This window comes from Ceratotherium simum, chromosome 13 (assembly GCF_057802395.1).
Source record: "Ceratotherium simum simum isolate JZ-2026a chromosome 13, ASM5780239v1, whole genome shotgun sequence".
Taxonomy (NCBI): domain Eukaryota; kingdom Metazoa; phylum Chordata; class Mammalia; order Perissodactyla; family Rhinocerotidae; genus Ceratotherium; species Ceratotherium simum.
Window position 1 is genome coordinate 55475472 of NC_141912.1, and position 22201 is coordinate 55497672.

The 22201-nt window shown below is 39.6% G+C and overlaps 1 protein-coding gene across 19 annotated transcripts in view; it reads right to left on the reverse strand.

The window, feature by feature from the left end:
- Window positions 1-22201, reverse strand: part of DST (dystonin) — a 432349-nt gene that overhangs the window by 70580 nt on the left and 339568 nt on the right. For all 19 annotated transcript variants that reach the window (XM_087438739.1, XM_087438737.1, XM_087438738.1 and 16 more), the window contains 4 exons: window positions 19302-20773; window positions 4821-4982; window positions 3144-3314; window positions 1431-1597 (listed from right to left, as the gene is read on the reverse strand). In XM_087438739.1, coding sequence (XP_087294865.1) covers window positions 1431-1597; window positions 3144-3314; window positions 4821-4982; window positions 19302-20773 — 1972 coding nt within the window. The remainder of the gene's footprint in view (window positions 1-1430; window positions 1598-3143; window positions 3315-4820; window positions 4983-19301; window positions 20774-22201) is intronic.

Sequence of the window (22201 nt, forward strand, 5' to 3'; positions counted from 1 at the left end):
ATTGTTGTCTTAACTTCTTATCATGTTTAATTCTTAGGGAATTACAGGATTTGAGAAATAAGCTTTCCATGGGACAAAAGCCATTATGGAAAATTGGCACATGCTACTGAATATAATTTCTGTATCACATCACAAACTATATATCATACATTTTTCAAAACTTTTAGGAGAAACACATTTGATCTTTAAAAAAATGAATAAAATTACTACATTATTTTTAACTTCTGGATTTTCACTACCTATGACTTTTTTTCTAAATTCAAATATCAATCATCCAGAATCAGCAGAAATAATGACTTTGTGATTGGGTTTAGTTTACTATGATTTAAATTGTGAGTGAATTTATTTATCCCTGTGTGAGTCATAATATGACCAATACCCTTCCATTTAACACCACTGTGAGGAAAGTTTAGGAAAAGAAGGCCGATTACGTAGTAAAGCAGAGACCTAGATGTGCATTCATTTATTTTTAAAAAAGTACTGAGAGTATCTCCCGTGGCAGCCAGGGCACAATTTCCTGAGGCGTTACACAGAAGGCTGATCTGTTGACAAATACTGAAGGACACCACGAAACTTTTAGCTCCTTAGGAGCACCTTATTCTATGGTCCTAGAACTATAATTCATTCTATTCCATAATCCAAGATTAGACGAATCCTTCTCTTCACCATTCTAGTTCCAGAGGAGGTAGGAATTTATGGAACATACTCATTCTGTTCAGTGGTTCATCTGTTTTCAACCCAACCAGTCTGTGTGGCTACACTTCAATGTAACTATTACTCAACATCGATCAGTGTGGTGCCAGTGCAGGCAACGAAGAAACCTAACACAGAAACGTGGAGTGCAAAAGCCCAGTGGAGCCACGCTCCAGGCTTCCTGGCCTTCATAAACCTTATAGCACCCTTCCACCTGCCTCATTTCCTAGCTAACTCCTACCCTTCCTTTAAAACATAGCTTAACTGTCACTTCCCTGCCTCCAGACTAGGTTCTTTCTATTATATGCTCTATTATATGCTTTCTCTTATGTTTGCTTTGAAACATCACATTTGTATTACTTTTCAATGGCTATAAAACCCTACTAGATTGTACTCTATCTGAGGGCAGAGATGATCTGTCCAGTTCATCCCTGTAAGCCAAGGCCTAGCTCTGTGCCTGATGCATGGTAGGCAGGCAATAACTATGTAATAGACAAATGAATGAATTACCCTCAAGGGAAACGCTTTCCTTAAAACAAAGAGCTGGGATACATCTGGTGACTACAAGACACTACTTGTGGTGTCTTGAATGAGGAGAGAGGTACCACAGTCCTTGCTGCCTGTGTTCCCATACATGATGAATACAAGAAAACAACAAGGAAAGTATTACCAAAATACAAAATGTCAGCATTAAAGCCATTGCTACTCTTTCAAAAGACTGGAAGTACTTCTGCTACCTTGTTTCAGCTTTATTAAGCAACGCCTCCCATCTGCTATCCAAGAGACTCAGTTGTTTCAAAATCTTCACTTTATCTGCAGGTTCTGCTGTTGCAGCAATTTTTTCCCCTTCTCGTTTGATCACCTCCACAGTAGATCTGCGGTCATCCAACAACCTTTGGAGAAGCTTGAGACAAAACGTTAAATTAAAAAAAAAACAAAAAACCAAAGGAATAATTGTATCAACATAAAGGAGAACATTCTAAGTACTTTCGATATGTGACAAAAATATATATTTTGTATGGATTCACACACAAAAGGATCTGAGAAGCAGGACTTTTTAAAAAACCCATTTTTTTTTTTTAATGATTCATTACTATTGAGTCAGACATTGTGGTAGGGGCTTTTCATAGTAGATAAAACTAATATTGATAAGGCCACTAAACCCATTCATTATTAATTCTTTAAAATAATGGGGTAGAAGGTTGTGCTCAGGATAACTCCACTGCTTAGCATAACTCCACCGTGCTGAGAGTACAAAATCCCCCTTATTGTACTGAAATGGGAATGCCCTAAACATTCAACGATTATCTGTCCCATTGAGACAAAAACGATTGTTATAAACCATTGCTGTTTTCAAAACCTTTTCCCATGTTAAACAATCTATTATAGACAGGGAAGTTGAGACTCAGACCAAGTTCAAAGCTAGTGAGGCTAAAACAAGAGGCCCTTGGCTCCTTTTACTAGGTTATGTTTCTTTAATCCTTACCTTTAAATCTATTTCTAAGAGGTCAATTTCCCAATATACTAACATCTTCAAAGAATTTTTAGAGAGATAGTACTGAATGTCAAAATTAAATTAAGCCTCTTAATTCATTCCCTTCTTTTTCAAGTTCCACACAGGAGAAACCTTACCAATATCCTGTGTGCTAGGCCCCTCCCACATGTCATTTAAAGCCATGGTTGACAAATTAGTACTGAAGACATCACTAAATGCTTTGTAACTGAACACCACCATCAGGACACAAAAATTGTCCATGCGGTTCCAAGTAGTTATCATCTTTCTAACAAGTCTGTCTTTCCAACCTGGTCCTGTATTGGTAGTGTCAAAAGACATAACAGCATGTTCCTTGGCATATATGAATCAAATATTTGCCTCTTTAGTATAGGCTGAACCATAAGAAACCACCCGTATTTAATCTATTAAAAGGGCAATTTCATATGGATCAACGTAATATAATAAGAGAACGATGATATTTCTGTCCAAAGTCACCTTCTCAGTGAGGAAGTTCTTCCTTGACTACTCTACTTAAAATTGCACACACACACCCATCCATTCTAGCACTTTCTGTTCCCATCCTTGCTCTGTCATTTCCCGATTCTTATCTCCCATCCTTGCTTTATGGATCACTTGCTAACATCATAATTTACTTATTTACTTGGTTTATTGTCTTGCTCTCCCTGTTCCTCCCTTCCCACTAAACCTTAAACTCAATGAGGAACTTTTGTCTTTCTTACTCAGTGGTGTGTCTCCAGTACCTGGAACAATGCCCGACCCACAGCAGATGTTCAATATATATTTGTTGAATGACTAACAAAGTAATGTCTAGACCACTAATAATCAGTTAACTACAATATTCTATTAATACAAATAAAGAGAGTCACAAGGTAAAGTTTTGCTCTCATTATTAAGATTTAACATGAAACACAATACAAAAGCATGACTAACTTACCTTTTGCTCTTGTATCTGGGCCTTCACCACTTTGAACTCGGCCGATGGGGGCTTCTGATTGGCCACAAGCTCCTCGGTGTCCAGCATCCAGCTGAGCAGGGACTCCAGGGCATCCTGGAACCTCCCACAGTGCAGCAGGGCCTCCTGCAGCTGGCCTGCTCGTTGAGCCACCTGCAGAGGCCCAGTTGTTCCAACTTATTTACTCGTTCCATAAAAACATGAAATTTGCCCACCAGCCACCACTTTTCATGCTTATATTTTCTTTTCCTTTCCACTTAAAATTTACCCAAAGCATTGATAGCGGGCAGGAAAGGGGTGAAAAAGAGTCAAACTCTAGCAAGTAAGCCAAGCAGATAAGGTTACCATCCCAAACAGTCAAGGTAAAAGATGAAATCTTTGAAATTTTGAAAATATTCAAAACATAATGATTCAAATGTTTTACGGTTACTGAAACAATGCTGTGGTCATTTTTATCATTATCCCTGAGATTCATTTATTTCCTACTGATGAATATCAGGGACAATGATAAAAAGACTAAGATTAAAAAAAAAAAAAAAAAAAACTATTACAGCAGAGAGAACCAGAATTATGTTTTGCTAGGCAAAACAACTATAAAGTATCCAATTAAATTCTGTGAGCTCCAAGCTCTAGAGTCCTTTTCTCACAGAGCAGGGCCTTTATCTTCTAGTAAATGGAGTCTCTGTCCTACCCAGTGATATCCTATTGCTCTCCTCATAGATCTTTCCCTTTTGGACTGAAAAAGTAGTTGGCAAGGTATTTTAAGCTCTATGGAATATAACTACACCTGACCCTCTATGGAATATAATTACACCTGACACTGCATTCCATTTGTGTCTAAAGAGCACTACAATATGAATCAGACTTTAAAGAATGATAAACGTAGTTCTGAGACCTGGCAGTGCCTAAGATTTCAATGCGGGGAAGAGGACAAGCACTATAGCCACCACCTCCACAGAAGCATCCAGTACCAATTTTCTGACGATCTATGTCATGTGAAGAGCCGCCATTGTGTGTCAGCATTACCTCCTTAAGAAAGCTGAGCATTATTCTCCAGTGTTTTCCCTCAAGGACATGTAGAAAAAGGTGGGATCTACATCTCACAAGTGGACTAGTACTTGGAGTTAATGGTCTATAGTGAGGGTGGCAAACCCATAGTCCAGGGCTGACAGAGAGACACAGTTGCTTTCACTTACTGACCTATTACACGGTGTGAAATTAGTTGCCGACATTTGAAAATGAGAAGATTTCACATAAAAAATGAGATTTCCGGGTTCTTTGGAAAGTAAGTAGACTATCCGGCAACAGTGAGCCTAGACCCCTCCATGGCAACGACCTGCTGGAGCCAAGGAGCTCCCGTCCCCTTAGACGTGCGCGTTCTCAGCACAGGCCACGGATGATGGCCACCTGCACCACTGTGTCTCCATCCAAGTCAAGACAACGACAGGGAGAGGCCCTCTTTCACCTGGCTCGCTTCTTTCACATAAGCTCCCTACCAAGCTCCTATGGGCACCTGAGTTTGGGCCGTGCAGTTTATAGCGATATCAAAAAGTAGACATGCTCAGGGGATTTGCCTACTATAAATACGATTAGTGGTCACAACAAACGCTAGTGAATGATAATCGACAAAAATGACAACAGAAGGGATGAGAAAATTACCTTCTTATTGAGCGTCTTCCACCGTGCATTGACATCATCCAGGTCATGCTCCAAAGCCTGGGTGCTGGTGTCTTTAGCAGCACTCTGAATGAGGCCTTGACCTAACCAGTTCACATCTTGCTGTTTAACCTGCAAGGGTTCGATCTCTTCTTTTTGGAATACCTGCCGTTGGAAGAGCACTAATTATATGAATTATATTATCTAACAAACACAAAATATAATCATGTATTCAATTGTCAGGTATTAATTATTAGAGCTAAAGATAATTTTTGCTGCCTATTCATAGGTCATAGCTACCTTGTAAGTAATAGTAAAGAAATAAACTAAATATAAATTCATAGTATTTATCAAAACCACTCAGGAATATTGAGGAATGATATTCTAAGTACATTTACTCAGATTAACTGTAAAACCAAGAAAAGAGTATATGTGTCCTCTCTATTGCTTCATTATCACTGCACTAGAAATTCCCTATCGTTCCAACTTAACTCCAGCAAAAAAATGTATGGAAAATGCCAAGGAACAAAATGATAAGAGCAGCCTCAGATGAGTCTTACTGGGCAAGGATCCTTAAAGCTCTTCTAAGGATGGCTGCTGTTGGCTGGTAATTGAAGTTTGAGAGTCATGTTGGAAATGAGAATCACTGACAAGAAGATGAGGTGAGCCAGGAGGCCAATTTACAACTGGCCAGAGTGGCCAAAATACAGGGATGGGAAAAGGAAAAGATACAGACAGGAGCTGCAAAAGTAGGAATCCACACATCTAGCCCCCTCAATGCCTATCAAGATGCCGATGGGCTTGCAAGACCATGGATCTGATCCCACACATTGCCAACACAGCAACTCTGGTCACTTGTGGGCTCTGCACTGCCAGTGGTTTCCCAACACTTTTCCCCCAACTCCCCATCCCATCCAACCTATGGTCCCCCAGTTGCCTGTGACTGGCAAAAAAGCTAACATGTTAGATGAAAATGCAAGTTCCACAAATGCAGAAATTTCTGTTTTCCTTATGGTAGTTCCATGCCCTGGACCTACCACAGTACCTAGCACGTAATATGTAATAAGTCATTATTTGCCAAATGAGTATCAGTATAGAAAAATTATATTTATATCTTGAGGTGGATAACATCAACCCCTCAACAGATAATACTGGGCATAGATATATCAACTCTCTCATAGACAATACAAATATTTTTAATATAGGGCTTGAAGGATGCCACGAAGAAAATAAACTAAGGAAGGAAACTTTCAGCTAGATATTAAGGTAAGACAAGGTTTGAGGTTCAGAGCCAGTGTATTATAAGGCTCTATATAAATATATCAACAGTCCAAGTGAATGTGCAGTTAACAGAATATATGAAATATTTCCCTAAAAAAGGCAAATATCAAAATAGCACTTTAGAAAAAATTACAGGCACCGTATGGAAAATAATTTTGAAAGATGTAGAGGCTGCGAGAGACAAACTCTCCAGACTCTGGCCCAAGGCCTAGCAGGCAGAGTACTCCCGTGTTATTGTATAAATGAGTAAATTAAGGAACAGCAAACAAACAAATGATCATTTCCTGTAAAAGTCCCCTCCTAGCGAGCAGCCCAAGTTTCTTCTATAGAAAACCCATATAGATAATTTCCACATGGCTAATTATCTCTATAAAACAATACTAAATATAAAAAAAATTACACATGACCAAAGAAATTATAAGAATTCCCCCAATCGGTGAGGAAAAAACATAAGTTTTTATAATTTTTTTAAAAGGCATTAATTTACCTAATAAGTCAACAGAAAGTTGCAGCCAGGTGGTGAAAACAGAATTTGGTTCTATGATTCTACTTCTCTTCTGTCCCACTCTCTCAGTCACTACCTGTAGGAACTAACAGTGGTGGATGTGCCTTACTACTTACAAAGAAAGGAGAGGATAGGAAAACTACCCCATTCTTCATTCCAGGCACTTACCTGGTATACAAGGATTCAGGCAAAAGTTTTATTCACCCCCCTCAGCTAACTTTCAAGACAAAAAACCTAATGAAATGTTCCAGTAAATTGCCTTAACTTCCGATCTTGGTTTTAAAGAAATTAATTTTAGGATTGGATATCAAAGTAGGTCCAAGTGAGCCTGTAGTAATTTTCTAAAGTGCTCCAAAAAATATACTAAAGGTTAAAAAAGATAAGTACTAAAGAATCTATATACTCCTAACAGCTTAATTACTTTCTACAAATAAACTGCAAAATCCTTTAGGTAAAAAAAAGTACTTTGCTAAGCTTTTAAACTCACACGCCATTTAATGCATGTTCAAGGGCAGGGCATTGCTGACCAGAGCCTACTTCACAGACCGAGAAGAGGAACTTTTCTGATATTGTCCAAATTCCTTATCTCTCAGTGGTAACAAAATACCTATGATGACAGACTCTCCCCCTAATCTAACCCATAAGCACACAAACACAAAGAGAAGCTTAAAATAAAATAAAATTACCTCTGAGACAAAGTTTACCAGAAGAGCTTAGTAAAGTACCAAAATAGCTGAACTTCAATCTGAGTGGGAAGAAAAAAATTACAGGCTTGACAAACAACGTCTACTTATGTGACAGGGCTGCAGCCTTTACTTTCTTACCTCATTCACCACTCACAGCAAATTGGGAGCTATAAGGACTGCAAAATACAGCACAATCACGTCTCTGCTTCCACATGCAGAGCTACTGAGAGAACATTTTCAGCACATTGAAAAAGTCCTTAATTTGAGTAGATTCCCTCTCAGGCCACAACAATATAACACTGTGTTTACACCTTCATGACTAAGCCTGTCCAGGCTTAATAAATCCAATATAACTGCCCTTAAATGGCAGTGTCTTAAACCACAAGTTGTGTAAAAGCCTAACGTTAACAGCAATTCAGAGTGGTGGCCTTCTAAATGATGGGGAACAGCCACCAGCTGTACAATCAATAGCAGGGCTCTAAGCAGCTGGGAGTGATCATTCTTCTCAAAAACGGCCCCTAATTAATTTGTTATAAGGATCAACTTATCAATATCTGGCATCTTGTGGGGTACCAGTCAAACCCCCAAAATAAAAGACTGGATTTGATTATTATTAGAAACACTAGTGACCACGTTAAACCAGAACCCACAAACTTTTGGCACTGCAGAGTTTCATATTTCCATTAATTACCTGAACTGAGTGAAAGCCATTACAGACTGTGTCCAATATTCCTGCCTGGGCCCTTGTTTTTCTGGGAGCTGCTTTCTTTCTCACTGGTATAAATTTCGGGGAGCACTTCTTAGGGATCACCTCCATCTCCTGGGCAGAAAAGGGAGCCTCCACTTCCTCCTTAGATGCTATGATGGATTCTTCTGAACCATATCGTGTCAATAGTGGCACATTTTCTACTAAACTTGTGCTGCCACAATTGACACCATTTCCCCCCAGATCTGTGTGAGAGAGATCCAAATCCTCCGAAGAATCTTCCATAAATTCCCTACTCTGTGCTGTGATTTGGGATTCTCCTGCTCCGTGTGTTTTTCCTTCTTCTCCAGGGTAAGGGAAGTTCCCCCCATCTCTTGGCATAATTAATGGGTCACACTTAACAGTGCTCTCTTTCAAATCATCCTGCAGGCAGCAGTCCTCACCATGGATTTCCCTTTGACCATCTACACATCTTCTCTCCTCCAGAGGAGGAACATCATGTAAAATCATTTTGAAGTTTTCATCGGGGTGGGCACTTCTACATGAAAGCAATGGAATTTTCTGTTCGCTAATGGAATTAGAAAAAAATGGTCTACATTGTTCTGCTATATGAATATCTTCAGCAGAAGACAAGCTTCGGATTTGTGACTGGTCTCCAGCTAAAACGCCCTGCTTTTCTTCCCTCTCTGCTGGAGGGCTGCACAAGCCAGAGTCATCCTCCTCCGACGTGAGAGAATTAGTGCCCCACCTGCACTTGCTGCCCTTGGCAATGGCTTCTGACATATCAGTAGGTTCAACAAAAGAGCTTTCACTTTTGTTTGCATAATCCATAAAATTGGCTGGCACAAACATTCGCCATGACCGTCTATGCTCTTTCTTTTCTGCATGAGATTTGGCCCTGGGTAATCCTGTGGTTCGAATGATATCACTATTTAGTTTGAGGGCATCAAAGATCATCTTTTCATCTAGTTTGTTAGCTTCACGACCTCTCAGCTCAAACACACTGGAAGAAGCAAGGGCACCGTTGGAGCATAAAGAACTAACATCCAGTGTTCTGTGACTGTAGGGTAAAGTCCGATCTGTAAAATGCCTGGAAGACAGGCTACCTTTCGACCCAGAGTCTATCTGTTCATTTAGTCTAACAGTGTCATAGATGGACCGCTGTGGGACGTAACAGTCTTCGATATTTAGGTCCTCCTCCTCTTCACCCTTCCCCACACACGGGGGGTTCTGACGTAAACAGTCTGGTCTGCTGAGTGGCTTCCCCATTTTGTAGACAGTTAAAACAAATATTGCAGCTCTTGACACAGAAAATAAGAAATAAGCTAAAGCATCTTTCAAAAAAGTATACTTCTGAACAGAACTATAAAGTGTCTTCAGCATAAAGACACATGCTCAAATAATAGACGTCATAATATATGAGGTCTTTAAGGTCATCGTCAGTGTATCAGTCTAAATGCAACTATCCTTTCACCTGGTTGTTTTTAGAATAAGTCTAAAAAATAAAGTGCATCAAGACAGAGAACAGAAATCTCGTTCCTCCCCCTCCCCCAGCCCCCAAAGTTCCCTTTCGAACACTCCAAAACACAGAAAAAAACAAACACACTTAACAGTGGCTCAAACACTCAGAACCTTCCACTGTCAGTCCATTTCCCTTTTTAGTCTAATTTTGCATCTGAGATTTCCAGATTAAAATTTCCAAATGAGCAAGCATTTTAACAGGCTGAATGCTAATTTCGGCAAAGCTCTGGTTAACTGTAATCCACTTAAAGAAGGCTTGCAAAAACTCCATCTCCTTTATAAATAAACCTTGCTTTAGAAACTTAAAAGACCAACACAGGGACCATGTATTGTTCAGATCAAGGCACAGAACGAATCTTCAGAGAAAAATAAGTTAAGTCTAATGCTGTAAGAAAGTTAAAATTTCCTTGTACTTTTTTTGGGAGTAGCTATAAATAATCTTGATTCAAAAGGCAGTTTTTCTTCCCTTATTAAGCGTCTTCGAGGCTATTCAGAACTACCCAAAGGAAAAAAAAAATAGACTTCTGGACAGCCAGGCCAGTACAATCCAGCAACCTTTTAAAGTAAACAGAAAGCATGATGCACTATAAACTCTCCTTTAAAAAAAAAAAATAAAAAGCCATTTCCAAAGAGTCTTATCTGATCCTCCTTAAGAAGGCTTATTCCACCTGAGGCAAATTGCAGCAAAGAAGAGCTCCGGTCTCCTCTAAGGCACAGGCAGCGTAATTCACATTCAGCTGAAAACCGAGACCACGCTAGCCTTGGAAACTGACCAACGGTGGCCGCAGCTTGGCTTTCATTTTAGCAGCTGGAGAGAGGCAGAGGTGGCGGCGGCGGAGGCAGAAAAGGAACTCCGGCGGGGACCTCCTGCGCTGTGCCCGGCTGCTCAGGGCAGCACGGTCCCCGGCAGGCATCCTCCGGAGCCAGGGCGCTCCCAGCACCGCCCTCTCTCCTTCGGCAGCACCAGCTCCGTCCCGCCGCCCGGGGCGCTCGGGCGCGCAGCTCTGTCGCTCCCGCTGCTACGCCCTCCCGTGACTCAACTTCGCAGGCATCTTTTCTTTGACTCCTTGCTCTTCTCGGAGCCCGCGAGCTGTTTCAGGGGGAGGTACCTACAGGCCGAGAGGCTGCGATACAGCAGCGTGGTGGTGACATCAGCGCAAATCGACCCACTCCTGGAACCGGAGAGAGGGGCAGCTCGGGTTCAGAGATCGCGGAGAGCCCACCACCTGGTTCAAAACGGGGAGGGAGCCGACGCGCGCGCAGAGGCAGGACCTGACACCGGGAGCTCCGCGAAGAAATCATTCTGTGAACATCCGGCGACCGCGCTCGTCTGAATATTTAACGAGGGAAAGAAGAGCTGCCCAGGTCCCTATCCTTCAGTTGAAACCACGCTCTCAGGCACTGCAGCTGCCGACTCTGTTTAAGGAGGATCTGTGATGCCAAGTGCGGATCACTGTGAAGGAGGCCAGTGTTGTGTCCTTCCTTTTTAAAGCCCAAGTTCAAGTCTACCTGTTCTCCAGAGTAAATTATTCCCGTGGGAAGGGAGCCCTGAGCACCACTGACATGAATACTAGTAGTTACTAATAACCATGCGGTCCTCTTGAGGTTAATGCAAGGCCCAGGCAGAGATCAAAGGCAGCAGGGACTCTGGATATTTAATAAACAAAGTCACATCCACAGATTTTTATCTATTGAACAAACACTCTTAAAAATAAATTCAGCAAGCCAAACCTTAGCCTTTGTAGGAAAGATTAAGTTTTATTTAAATAAAATGAAATCTATCCATTCTTTATTTTACGAAAAAAGCAACATCGCCAGAGTAGCAGGGTTACAAATGAAGGCAGACTGTCTTTTCTCAGCCTCAAAAAACAATAATCATTTGAACATAAATAAAATTGCACTGACCCCAAGTGAAGAAGGCAGTTCTAGTAAAAACAACCTTATACTTTCTCTGATTAAAATGTGGGAGGGAACTTTTATACATTTAATGAGAAAACATTCCAAAATTATTTTTATAAACCTAAGAATTGAATCTTTAAAAACAAAAATCTACCCATAACCAGAACTCCATAGGCAACACATCCATTCAACAATTATTAGATGCAACTCAGTATCAATGCCCATTTTTCATAGTCAAGAAGTGAAATACTTCAACAAGCTAGCTGATCCTGTGGTGTTCAAGTACACAGGCTGTTCTGAGGTGCTGATAAGAGGAAGAAAATCGTGCACACAGTTACCACGTCTGAACAGTGGGCTGGGCCCTAGGCCAGGCATTAGCAGAGACTAAGGGTTTTACTCCCAACTGCCACTATCTTGATATGTAAACCTGGAAAGCTACTTATTCATGGCAATATTAATAACAAAGTGTCTATGAAATGTGGAAGGAGTGCCTTTCTCTAAACATTCTGAGATCCTCACAGAACTCTTCATAAGAAAGAATGGCCCTAATTTGGTCCACCTCAGCCTCTAACCCTGAATCATTATTAGCACAGTATTATTCTAGCCTTAGGTAAGCTAAGAAGAGCAATGCGTAACCTCACATTTGAGGTGGATAGTACATTTTTAAAACTACAAAGCTAATTCATTCATAAATTCAACCATTCATCAAACAGTGCTCACCATCTGCCAAATTCCACCGCCAGCACCGGCGGCACGCTGGTACACAGAGATGCTATGCCGCTGTCCTCACACACCTTACACTACAGTAGAGAATGGGGAGGAGAAAATGGGCCTGGTGCAGTCTGGAAGTGGGGAGTGCCCTGGGAAATGTCCTCTAGTTGGTTATGTCTGAGTACATGCCATTTATTTAATAACTGAATTCCTATTTCATTAAACTGATCTCAATTAATTCTATAGATGAAGATCCTAATACATTCTGATTCAAGTTAAAATTTGTACTATTACTATTATATTGGGATTTATGACAATAACTTATATATCTTTGTTACTTGAAATCATATTCCAAAGATGTATCTGGATAACATAAAAGAACTTATACTTAGAGCAGAACTGGACCGGTTTATCTTTTCCTCCCAAATTTGGTTTGTACAGCTTCTTTAAATGTTATAGTCTCTGATGTTAATAAAATCAAGATATATTAAACTGGGTCAAATATTAATCATATCTAGCTCTCTCACAATTTCATAAGAGAGAAATACACAATGAATAAAATGAGCAAAGTTTTTCTGGAAAATGGTCAACACCATTATTTCATACATACAGAAATCACAATGTTAAATGTCCTCAAAACCTAACTGTATTTCATTTCCATAGCCTACTAGATGTGATCTGGCGAAAGTATCTTCGAAAGGCAGGTGATTTTGGAAAAGTGCACAAATGCTAACGGAATTATAAGCAAAATAGTACCACTGTCTCATTTTATATTGCTGAAGTTAAATTAAATCTTTAAAAAGGAAAGTTCCTGAACTATCTTGCCACTAAGTGCAATAATCCACTTCATAGAAAAGTTAAAAGGTTAATTTTATCAACTGAAACACGTAGTTTTTAGAGCTGAAAGATTGGAGATATTCAGAAATTCAATGTGCAATAAGTGGGAAAACGTCTGTGTGAATAAATGCAATATTGTCCATGAAAACTGACAAAAGTATCCTCCTGGCCCAATAGCTCCTGAAATCTGGATTAGAAACCAAAAGAGAGAGAGAGATGTGCATTTTTTTGCTGTAAGTACAAAAATAGGCTTTAGGAGCAACAATTTCTATTATTCTTTCGAAAACAAACAGGCCATTAGCCAATGAAAACTGAAAGCATCCTATGTTTTTAGTTTTCAAACTAATAAACTTCTTCACATAAATGGCTAAAGGGTTTTTTCCGAGGATATTCATCAGATGAATATGCAGAGCTGTTTATCTCAGTGGAAAATAGTTTATATTTAAAAGAAAGTAGGCTATTCAGATCCCACCACAAAAGCAAACAAAAACACTTAATAGATTCACTATCTGATCTTGATGGGAAATATCTTTAATAGGCACTTGCTATTCTTCCTGTAAGTTACTACAATACTAAGAATAATTTTCCCCCATGTTTGATGTGGTGTTCACGTGACAGCAGATAAAAAATATCGCATGTAGCAGAAAATGATTCTATATGTAAACATTAAATGATATATATGCATATATGTTTAACTTCTAAAAGTTCAGATTTTTCTTAAAAAGCCATCCAGCAAGCAAAACCAATGCACGTTAATGACCCCATTCAATTTCCTTCAGAGAAACAAAAACCAAAAACCAAACAAAACCTGAAAACATCTTTCATATCAAAACTCTGACAAAAAAAATAAAGTAATCTTGAAATTAAGACAATTACAGATACGTAAGCACAGACACTTTCTTGGGGTATCCTGGGTCTTGAATAGCTCCAAAAGATTTTCACTTAATTTACAATCACAGCATTTACCTATCAGTGGCTCTTATTTAATGAATGATTAGAGACTTAGATAAACGTTTAAAAAATATTTACCAGTCCAATTTTCTTATCAGAAAACCAATGTATATTTTCATAACAACAAAGCAAATTCTTCTCTCTGTCTCTGTCTCTCTCACACACAGACACAAACACACCTAAAGCAATTTTCCATGAGTTAAATAAATTATGTAGGTCTTCTTTTATCCAAGGGAGGCCTATGATAATGACAGTTGATGCTACATTTTGGTGTTTTAGGGATGAATTTAAAATGGTAATACAGGATTGTCCTGCTGACAAAAAAACAATTTAAAAAAACCCCCTGGTATAAAATTTCCAGCTGGAACTGCCCTCAGAACCCCTACTTTTAGTCCTCAATCTTAAATGAGGCAATAGAAGTTTCGAGAGGCTATGCAACATAGAGTCAGAGCATTAGCTAGCAGCAAAGGTGAAAAAGAACCCTCACTGTCAAGTTCCCTTTTGACAGCGCTTTCAGAGCAGTATATGTTGTGTGATGTAGCAAAGAGGGCACCAATCTGTCATGCCTCGTCTGTGTGGGTGACGAGAGGAGGTATTACTAACACCACGGGGCAGATCAGCTCCAGCTCTTAGGAGCTTGGCGTGGTCCTCGCTTCGGTGGGGCTTCTCTCTTGCCCAGCACATGTGATATTCTTTCTTCCTAAAATCCTAAATACCACTTTGATGTAGCTGAGTAAATAATGTGACCTTCCTATAAAGCCCATGCAGCAAGTTACAGTTTCTATAGTGAAAATATTTTCACCTTTAAAAAAACCAGAGGAAGGGGGATCAGGCAACCTCCTTGATCATACAGTCTCATTAACAAAAATCCAGTTAAGTAAGAATTTTTCCCTAACAAAAACCTCTTCTGCAACAGCTTTATTTAATTTCCCCGTTCTCAACAAAAATGGAGAATGATTCCTTATCGACCTCTATATAACAATATTGGTACACTTAAAAACCACTATTGAAGCATTCTTGGGACAGTTTAATTTTATCTTTAAAAATATGGTGACATCACAGAAGTTGTTTTAGGATCATTTAATAAATATCTTAATAAGATATTTGCAAAGTGATTAATTTCACCAATACTATTTATAAATAGTGCTCAAACTGCCTGGCTTCTCTAGCCTCATGATACCTGGCATTGTAGTTCACCCAACAGTCAAACGATGATGCCTGGTTAAACAATGCCTTCAGCTGGACTACAGAAAGGGTATCACAGTCTAATTAGGCACACGTTCTGGTCTCTGTCTCTGGTTCTGACTTGGCTTAAAAATTCTCTGCTCTATGTAATGCTATTTCCATTTAAAAAAATAAAAGAAATCTTCGGTTCAGAGAGACTTGTACCAGTGATGTGTTCACTTGTGGGAACAAACTGAATTACAATTGAGACAGCACCAGAGTGGCCAGAAATAAACAGTGAGCGGGTTCCGAGGTAAGACTTTTTACCACAGCCTAGAGGTGGGGAGGGGTATATATTTAGCTAGGATGTGACTGTATATGTTCATTACAACATCAAGTTTCTTTGATCTTCACTGAAATTAAATCAACTCAATATGGTGATAATGATTACTTCAGGATGATCACAAGATCTGATTGGCTGTTGATGGCATCATAGGAACTGCTGGGACATGTTCCCTGTAGATAGTTGGTCACATATGTCTTTGATAAATAAAAATGTGGAAACGTTAGTATTACTTAATAATGTAGTTTAGATTTGAAGACAATCTTGAGCTAGGAATCTTCAACAGGAGGTAGGAACAGGGGGACACCAAAGGGACTTTTCTCCTTTCTGTCTAGGGATTTGTGACAGTATGCATAGAATTTAACGTAATAATAGAGAAGTATAGGTAGAAAAATGGTACTTTGAGTTATCAACAGTAATAGAAAACGCCTCACTCTGCAGACATTGTAGCCCAATGTCTAATATTTAGAAGTAGGAAAACATACGGTAAACGGAACTTACACCATCAAAATAGCTCAAAAACTTTAAGCTAACACAAAAGGTAATACCTGTCTATTCTCAAAAACTTGAAATAGCTTTCACTGACAGTGAATTAGGACACTTAGTTCACAACAGTATTTGCTTTTAATCATCATGTTTGGGTTGGTACCTTAAACAGGAATTAATTTTGTTCTTTCAAGGATATTAACTGCTATTTCTTAGGTTAAGCTTTAGAGAAAAAAAAAATGGAAGCAGAGAAATCTGTCTACCTAGTTTAAATAATCCATTACACTCCCAGTAGACATAAGGCACCCCTACTGAGTAACTGGGTAATAGCTATTAAGTTTCATTCCTACTCTGAAAACAGTTTCTCTTATAGTATGAAAAACTGTTATAAGATTTCATTCAGACACTAGGTTAGACTAAATTTACCAGACAGAGCACATCAAACTGGATTATACTTCAAGGTCTATAATGAAAATAGACCCAATACTTCACGGTTTTTCTGTTTCATTTTTAGAAATTATAATAACTAGTAGTTTGCTATTTTTAGCAAACTATTAGTTTTTCACTCAACACAAATTATTCCACTTAAAAAATTTAAAAGATATTCCTAAAATGTTATGTCAAAATTAATTTCAACAAAAGCCTAATAATACCCAACAAAAACTAAACTAAGATCTGAATTGTAAACAAATTAACTTACCACTTCAATCAAGAAAGAAATAATCACTAAGACAATGAAATGTCTGGTTCCATCTCAGTAGTAGTAGTGGTGGTAATCACCATTACCATCACCATCACCATCACCACCATCACCATCACCAGCACCATCATCACCACCACCACCATCATCATCAAAGCATCCTCATATCAGTTTCTAAAACAATTTCACACACATTTATCTCATGTTTCTCATAGCAGCCAGTTTTATAGAACACCATGTTCCTCGTGTTTGGATTAAAATGAACAATGGCTGGTTACTCAGGGCACCCAAACTAGGCTACAGCAAAGATAATTTGAAAATTTCCCAGACAAAATATCAGATGTGCAATGTGATGAATAAAGTTGACACAAAACACCGCATTATTTCCACCAAAACCTCCAAGTTCTGATGCTTACTGCCTGTGGGACCCCTAATAAGACAGACATAATAACAACATCCACCTCTCACGACTGTTAACAGGATTAAAGACAGAGAGTTCAGAGGAGTGCTTGACACACAGTAAGCTCACAACAGACATTAATTGCTGTAATTGCTATTTTTTTAGAACACACACACAAATAAACAGAATTAGTGATTGTGTAAGCTACCATCTTTATTTACCGTAATAACGTTCTTGGTGTTTTTTACCTGCGGCACTGGAATATATCAAACGCAGAGGATTTGTCCACTTGGAAACTTATTTTAGTCACTGGGTCTCAAGACATTGAAGGTATGTCATGATATTCTTTATCACTGAATTTCACTAAAATCAATCAACTCCCTCCAAAGTAATCAGAAAATGCACAAACACAGCATGCTAAGTGGTTTATCTTAGAAGACATGATCACTTTATTTTTTTTCACAATCAAATAAAACAATCTCTGTAACCATTAATGGTAATGATGCGTATTTACTGTTTTCCAGTTTGCAGAACACTTTCAACACAATGGTGAGGGAGCTCCTCCTATCTCTTGCTTTCTCTTAGTTGGAAAAGAATTCTCCACACGGAGAGCCACATTTTCTACTGTACTCCTGCCTGCGACACAGAGCGGGGGGCCTCTGCAAGCAGCAGCACCTATATTATTACTTTTGCTCATTTTCTTACAAGTAGTTGAAGTAGTGAAGAGAAATGAAGGCCTACTCTTTTTTACTACACAAATTCACAGAAATCCTGGAGAAACGGTAATGTTTCACAAAGGCACTGAACATGCTTAAATTTCATTAGTAAAAAGACTACTTGATGACTGTCATTAAAGCTTTCAAATTTTGTCAGGGTTCTACAGAAAATTCCAGAGTTTTCTGTCTGAGTTTCTGTCTCAAGCTCTCCTCCACTCTTTGAAGCAGTAATTGCCACAGAACTTTGTTTTTCTAAAGAGAATTCTCACATATGAAATCTTTATTTTGCAACCAGAAATATGAAAGTTTGACAGAGTAATGAAGGAAGTAAAGTCAACAATAAAGAAGTTTCCTTCACCTTCAAGAATCAAGACCTAAATATAGAACCACAGATTTCTAAGCCCTGAAGGAACTAGACTTCAAAGGTACTTTATAAACAGCAACTAATCATAGTAGTAATAAGAAGAAGAAGAAAAAGAAGTTATCTTGAAGTTATTTTTCAAAATTCAGTCACTTAATGTTATTAAGGATGAGCAAAAATCCTATATCAAATATAACAGCACAGAATTTGGAATTACATTTGATTTATATTCATTTCTCTTGGGAAACAATTTGGCTTTGCAAATTCTGTTTTTATTTGATCTTATTTTATCCTTTATGCGCTAACGGTGCGATGTATCGTCATCACACTAGTCGTCACAGGAAAGTAAAACACACCTCATGAATAGAACAGGACCCATGGCAACTGCAAAAATTCATGCCAGTTCCCTGCAGCACATGTTTGATATTTAGGACCCTCTCTGTGCAGGATGAACCTATCTCTGTCCCCTGACAAGATGCGACTTCTGCTTTCACTATTGTAAGAGTCCACATCCAACGACACTGAACCTGGCCCACCATTTCTATCTAACGCCCCATTCACCACGCATCACTGAGTGCCATCAAGTGGCCGACATTTCTTGGTCCTGAGGAGCTTACAGTCCAATCAAAAATAATGTACTCCTAATCCTCTGGGGCATGAGCCCAAGATCTTTGCTTTATAAAACCAGAATGACAACATGGAATTCCACTCTGCCTTTAAAAACATGAACTTTTGGAAGAAAAAAAGTTTACAAAAGAAATTAAATTAAGAAGGATAAGAAGAGTACAAGAGGGAAAGAGCAGGAAAAGGCTATAATTCACCATTAAAGAAAATGCTGGGAGACGAACATGAAGAGAACAAGATTTTTATGTTATGAGCTGGCCCCGCAGCCAAGTTCAAAACACGGCTCTGGTCACCGCAGATGTTGTGAAGGACATCAGAAACAGACTCCATGATGTCAGTTTCAGGCTTGCCTGCAACTTTTCAAGCACCTTTTTGACCTCTTAACATCATCTCAGGCCTTATCCCATGAGGGCCCAAATCCCTAGTAAGCTTGGAACTGCCCCACATGCCTGGATATTACCCCCATATATGCTCATTCAAGCTCAAACACTGTGGGACAATCGTATGAGAAGGTGCTACAAAATAGGCAAAATTACCAATTAGTAATTTCTTTTAATAATAAAAATGATCAGTAAAAATGAAGAATTCCCTACCTTGAACACATCCAGCTGTTGGTTAATTGTCTCCGTTTCCATACCAACAGGACCTTGAGACTCTTCATGCTCTTCAGCCTCCTGAAGCAGAGTAGAAAATTCCTTCAACTTGCCGTAGAATTCTTCAAGACGCTCAATTGTCCCTTCTACCTGCTCTTCTCTGGCTTGTGCTCGGTCTAGTAACTTGTTGCACTGTTTGCTTAAAGCCTCCAAGTCCCTCTTGATTCCAACAAGATCAGGAGAAGTTTCTTCTGTGGCCAGCATCATCTTGCAGGTTTTATTGGCATTGTCGATGCTTGCTATGAGGGCTTCCAGTTTCTTCAGAAAGCCTTTAATAGCCTCCTTTTGCTTTTGCAGTGTTTCTACATCTCTCCCCACAGGGGCCATGCTGTCCAGTTCATCATCAAACTCGGCAAACTGAGAAAACATTTCTCGGATGGTGTTCTGGAAATGCCCAATGCCCTGAAGCTTCGTTTCTAAGAATGAACACTTTTCATCCACCTGCTGACTTAGTGCACTGTGCTCTTGAGCTAAGCTTTCTGTTTGTAATAAAACATCAGAGGTTCCCTTTGAGTCTGAGGCTTCCACCACAAGGTCCTGTGCAAGTCCTTTGGCCAAATCTACCTGATGCTTCAAGGTCTGAAGTGATTTCTGCTGACTCTGCAACATAGTCAGGTACTTGTTACTGTAAGCCTGGGGGCCTAGGGAATCATGGACATCCAGCTGTTCCTTTGCACACTGAAGCTGCCTTTGAGCTTCTCTGGACACTTCTTGAAATTCTTTAAACTTCTGGGCCATGTTCTCCAGGGAAAGTTTCTTACGGTGAAGTTGTTCAGTGACCATGTCTACCTTTTGGATCAGTGATTTAGTCTCATCTGTAACAACCTCTTTATCTGTCTCACAGACATTGAGCAAGCTATTGGCTGCGTTGTTGAGCAATTCTACCATCCCAAAGTGTTGGTCCATTTCCTTCTGCAGAGACTTTAACTTGGCAACGGAATTCTCTGTTTCAGCAGGATCCAAGCAAAACTTTATTTCCTCCAGGTTATTCTGACATTTGTCTATCCACGGCCGGAGAGTCTCTACATGTTCTCTATACTTGAGGGCTTTTTCCAATGAATCTTTTACCTGGTCCTCTCTTTCTCTCACTTGCTTATTAAATCCATCCCAGTTGGTTTTAATCGTGTTAAGTTGTAACTGTAAGGCTGCCTTCTCAGAGCCTTGTGTTTTTAATAACAGATTTTCACCTTCTGCAATGGTTTTTTCATAAATATTAGACTGAGCACCCAAAGTTTTACTAAAGTCTTTCTGATCTTTAATTAATGACTCCAAGACATCGACTCTGGCTGATATTGGGTGAGACTTGCTGTGCTCTTCTTTCTTTGTATCCAGCCAAGCCTGAAAATCTTGAGACATTTTCTGAAATTGGTGGGAGCTGGCACATGCTGACTGAAGGTGCTGGACATGATTCTCTAAAAATGAAATCACAGATGTGTTTATATTACATCAAAATGTTGATTTAATCTATGACAAGCCAAAAGAAAAACCACCAAATAAATGTACGGAACCGTCTAAAAGCAAGGGCTGTTAACACTGACTATAAGAACTACACTGACTATAAGAGCTGAAGTTATTGACAAAAGGGGAAAAAGGAGCAAGAGGCAGGCACCACAGCAAGAACAGAGACAAGGCTGGATGCCAGAGTCATCTGTATTCTGGTACGGGGAAGCGACAGCCGTTCAAAGTTCTAGGTTATGCTGATAAATAATCCATTTCTTATCAAATATGACTTTTCCACTTCCATGATTTTTATATACCATGGAGGCAGTGTAATATAGCACAAAGGATCTGCATGGGTTTGGACCCCGGTTCAACCCCTCAAGAGCTGGAAGACCGGGGGCAACGATTAAACCTCTAAGCCTCATTTCTCCAAACATAAATTGGCAACATTAATAGAAGCTGTTGTGGCAATAAAATGACCGTACGTGTAAAGTTCTCAGCTCAATGCCTGTCACATAAAAGTGTTCCTAAGAGTAATCATAATAGCTAATATTTATTACCGATATCATGTCAAAATAAAGGAGTAAGACTGAAATGGTTGCTATGATCAGTAAACAAATCCAATCAATTAAAAAACATAAACTGAGTATTGACCAGGGGCAAGGCACCTAGTGATACTTTCCAAATAGAATAAACTCAGCAGCCAAACGTCCTCGTCCTTGGCCGGCCCTTCTGAAGTCCAATAACTTACTGCTACTGCCTGTGACCAACAGTGGCACATCCGTCACCAAATTATGGCCAGAGTAGGTGAGAGAGGCAAGTACCAAATGCTCCTCTTTCACACATTTCTCTAGAAAACCTTTCTATGACAGAAGCAGAGTAACTGCAGATGAGAAAATGATGCAAAGCCTTTTTAATAACTGTTTACATCTATTCTTCTGGTGCAATAAGGCTGTCACAGAGCAAAAACACTGACATCTTTTTTTTTTTTTTTTTTTTTAAAGATTTTATTTATTTATTTTTTCCCCCCAAAGCCCCAGTAGATAGTTGCGTGTCATAGCTGCACATCCTTCTAGTTGCTGTATGTGGGACGCGGCCTCAGCATGGCCAGAGAAGCAGCGCGTCGGTGCGAGCCCGGGATCCGAACCCGGGTCGCCAGCAGTGGAGCGCGCTCACTCAACCACCAAGCCACGGGGCCGGCCCAACACTGACATCTTTTAAAAACCAATTTGGAACACCTGGAAATTTTAATGGGCCCTCATTGAGTGGATTTTGCCCACGGACCGTCTCTCTCCTATCTGTGCAGAATTAGCCTAACACCGCGTGCGCACATGAACACCACTGCCCTCTGCTCTCCTGGGAGGGCCCCCTCTTCATTTCTGCCCTCAATGGGGGCAGAT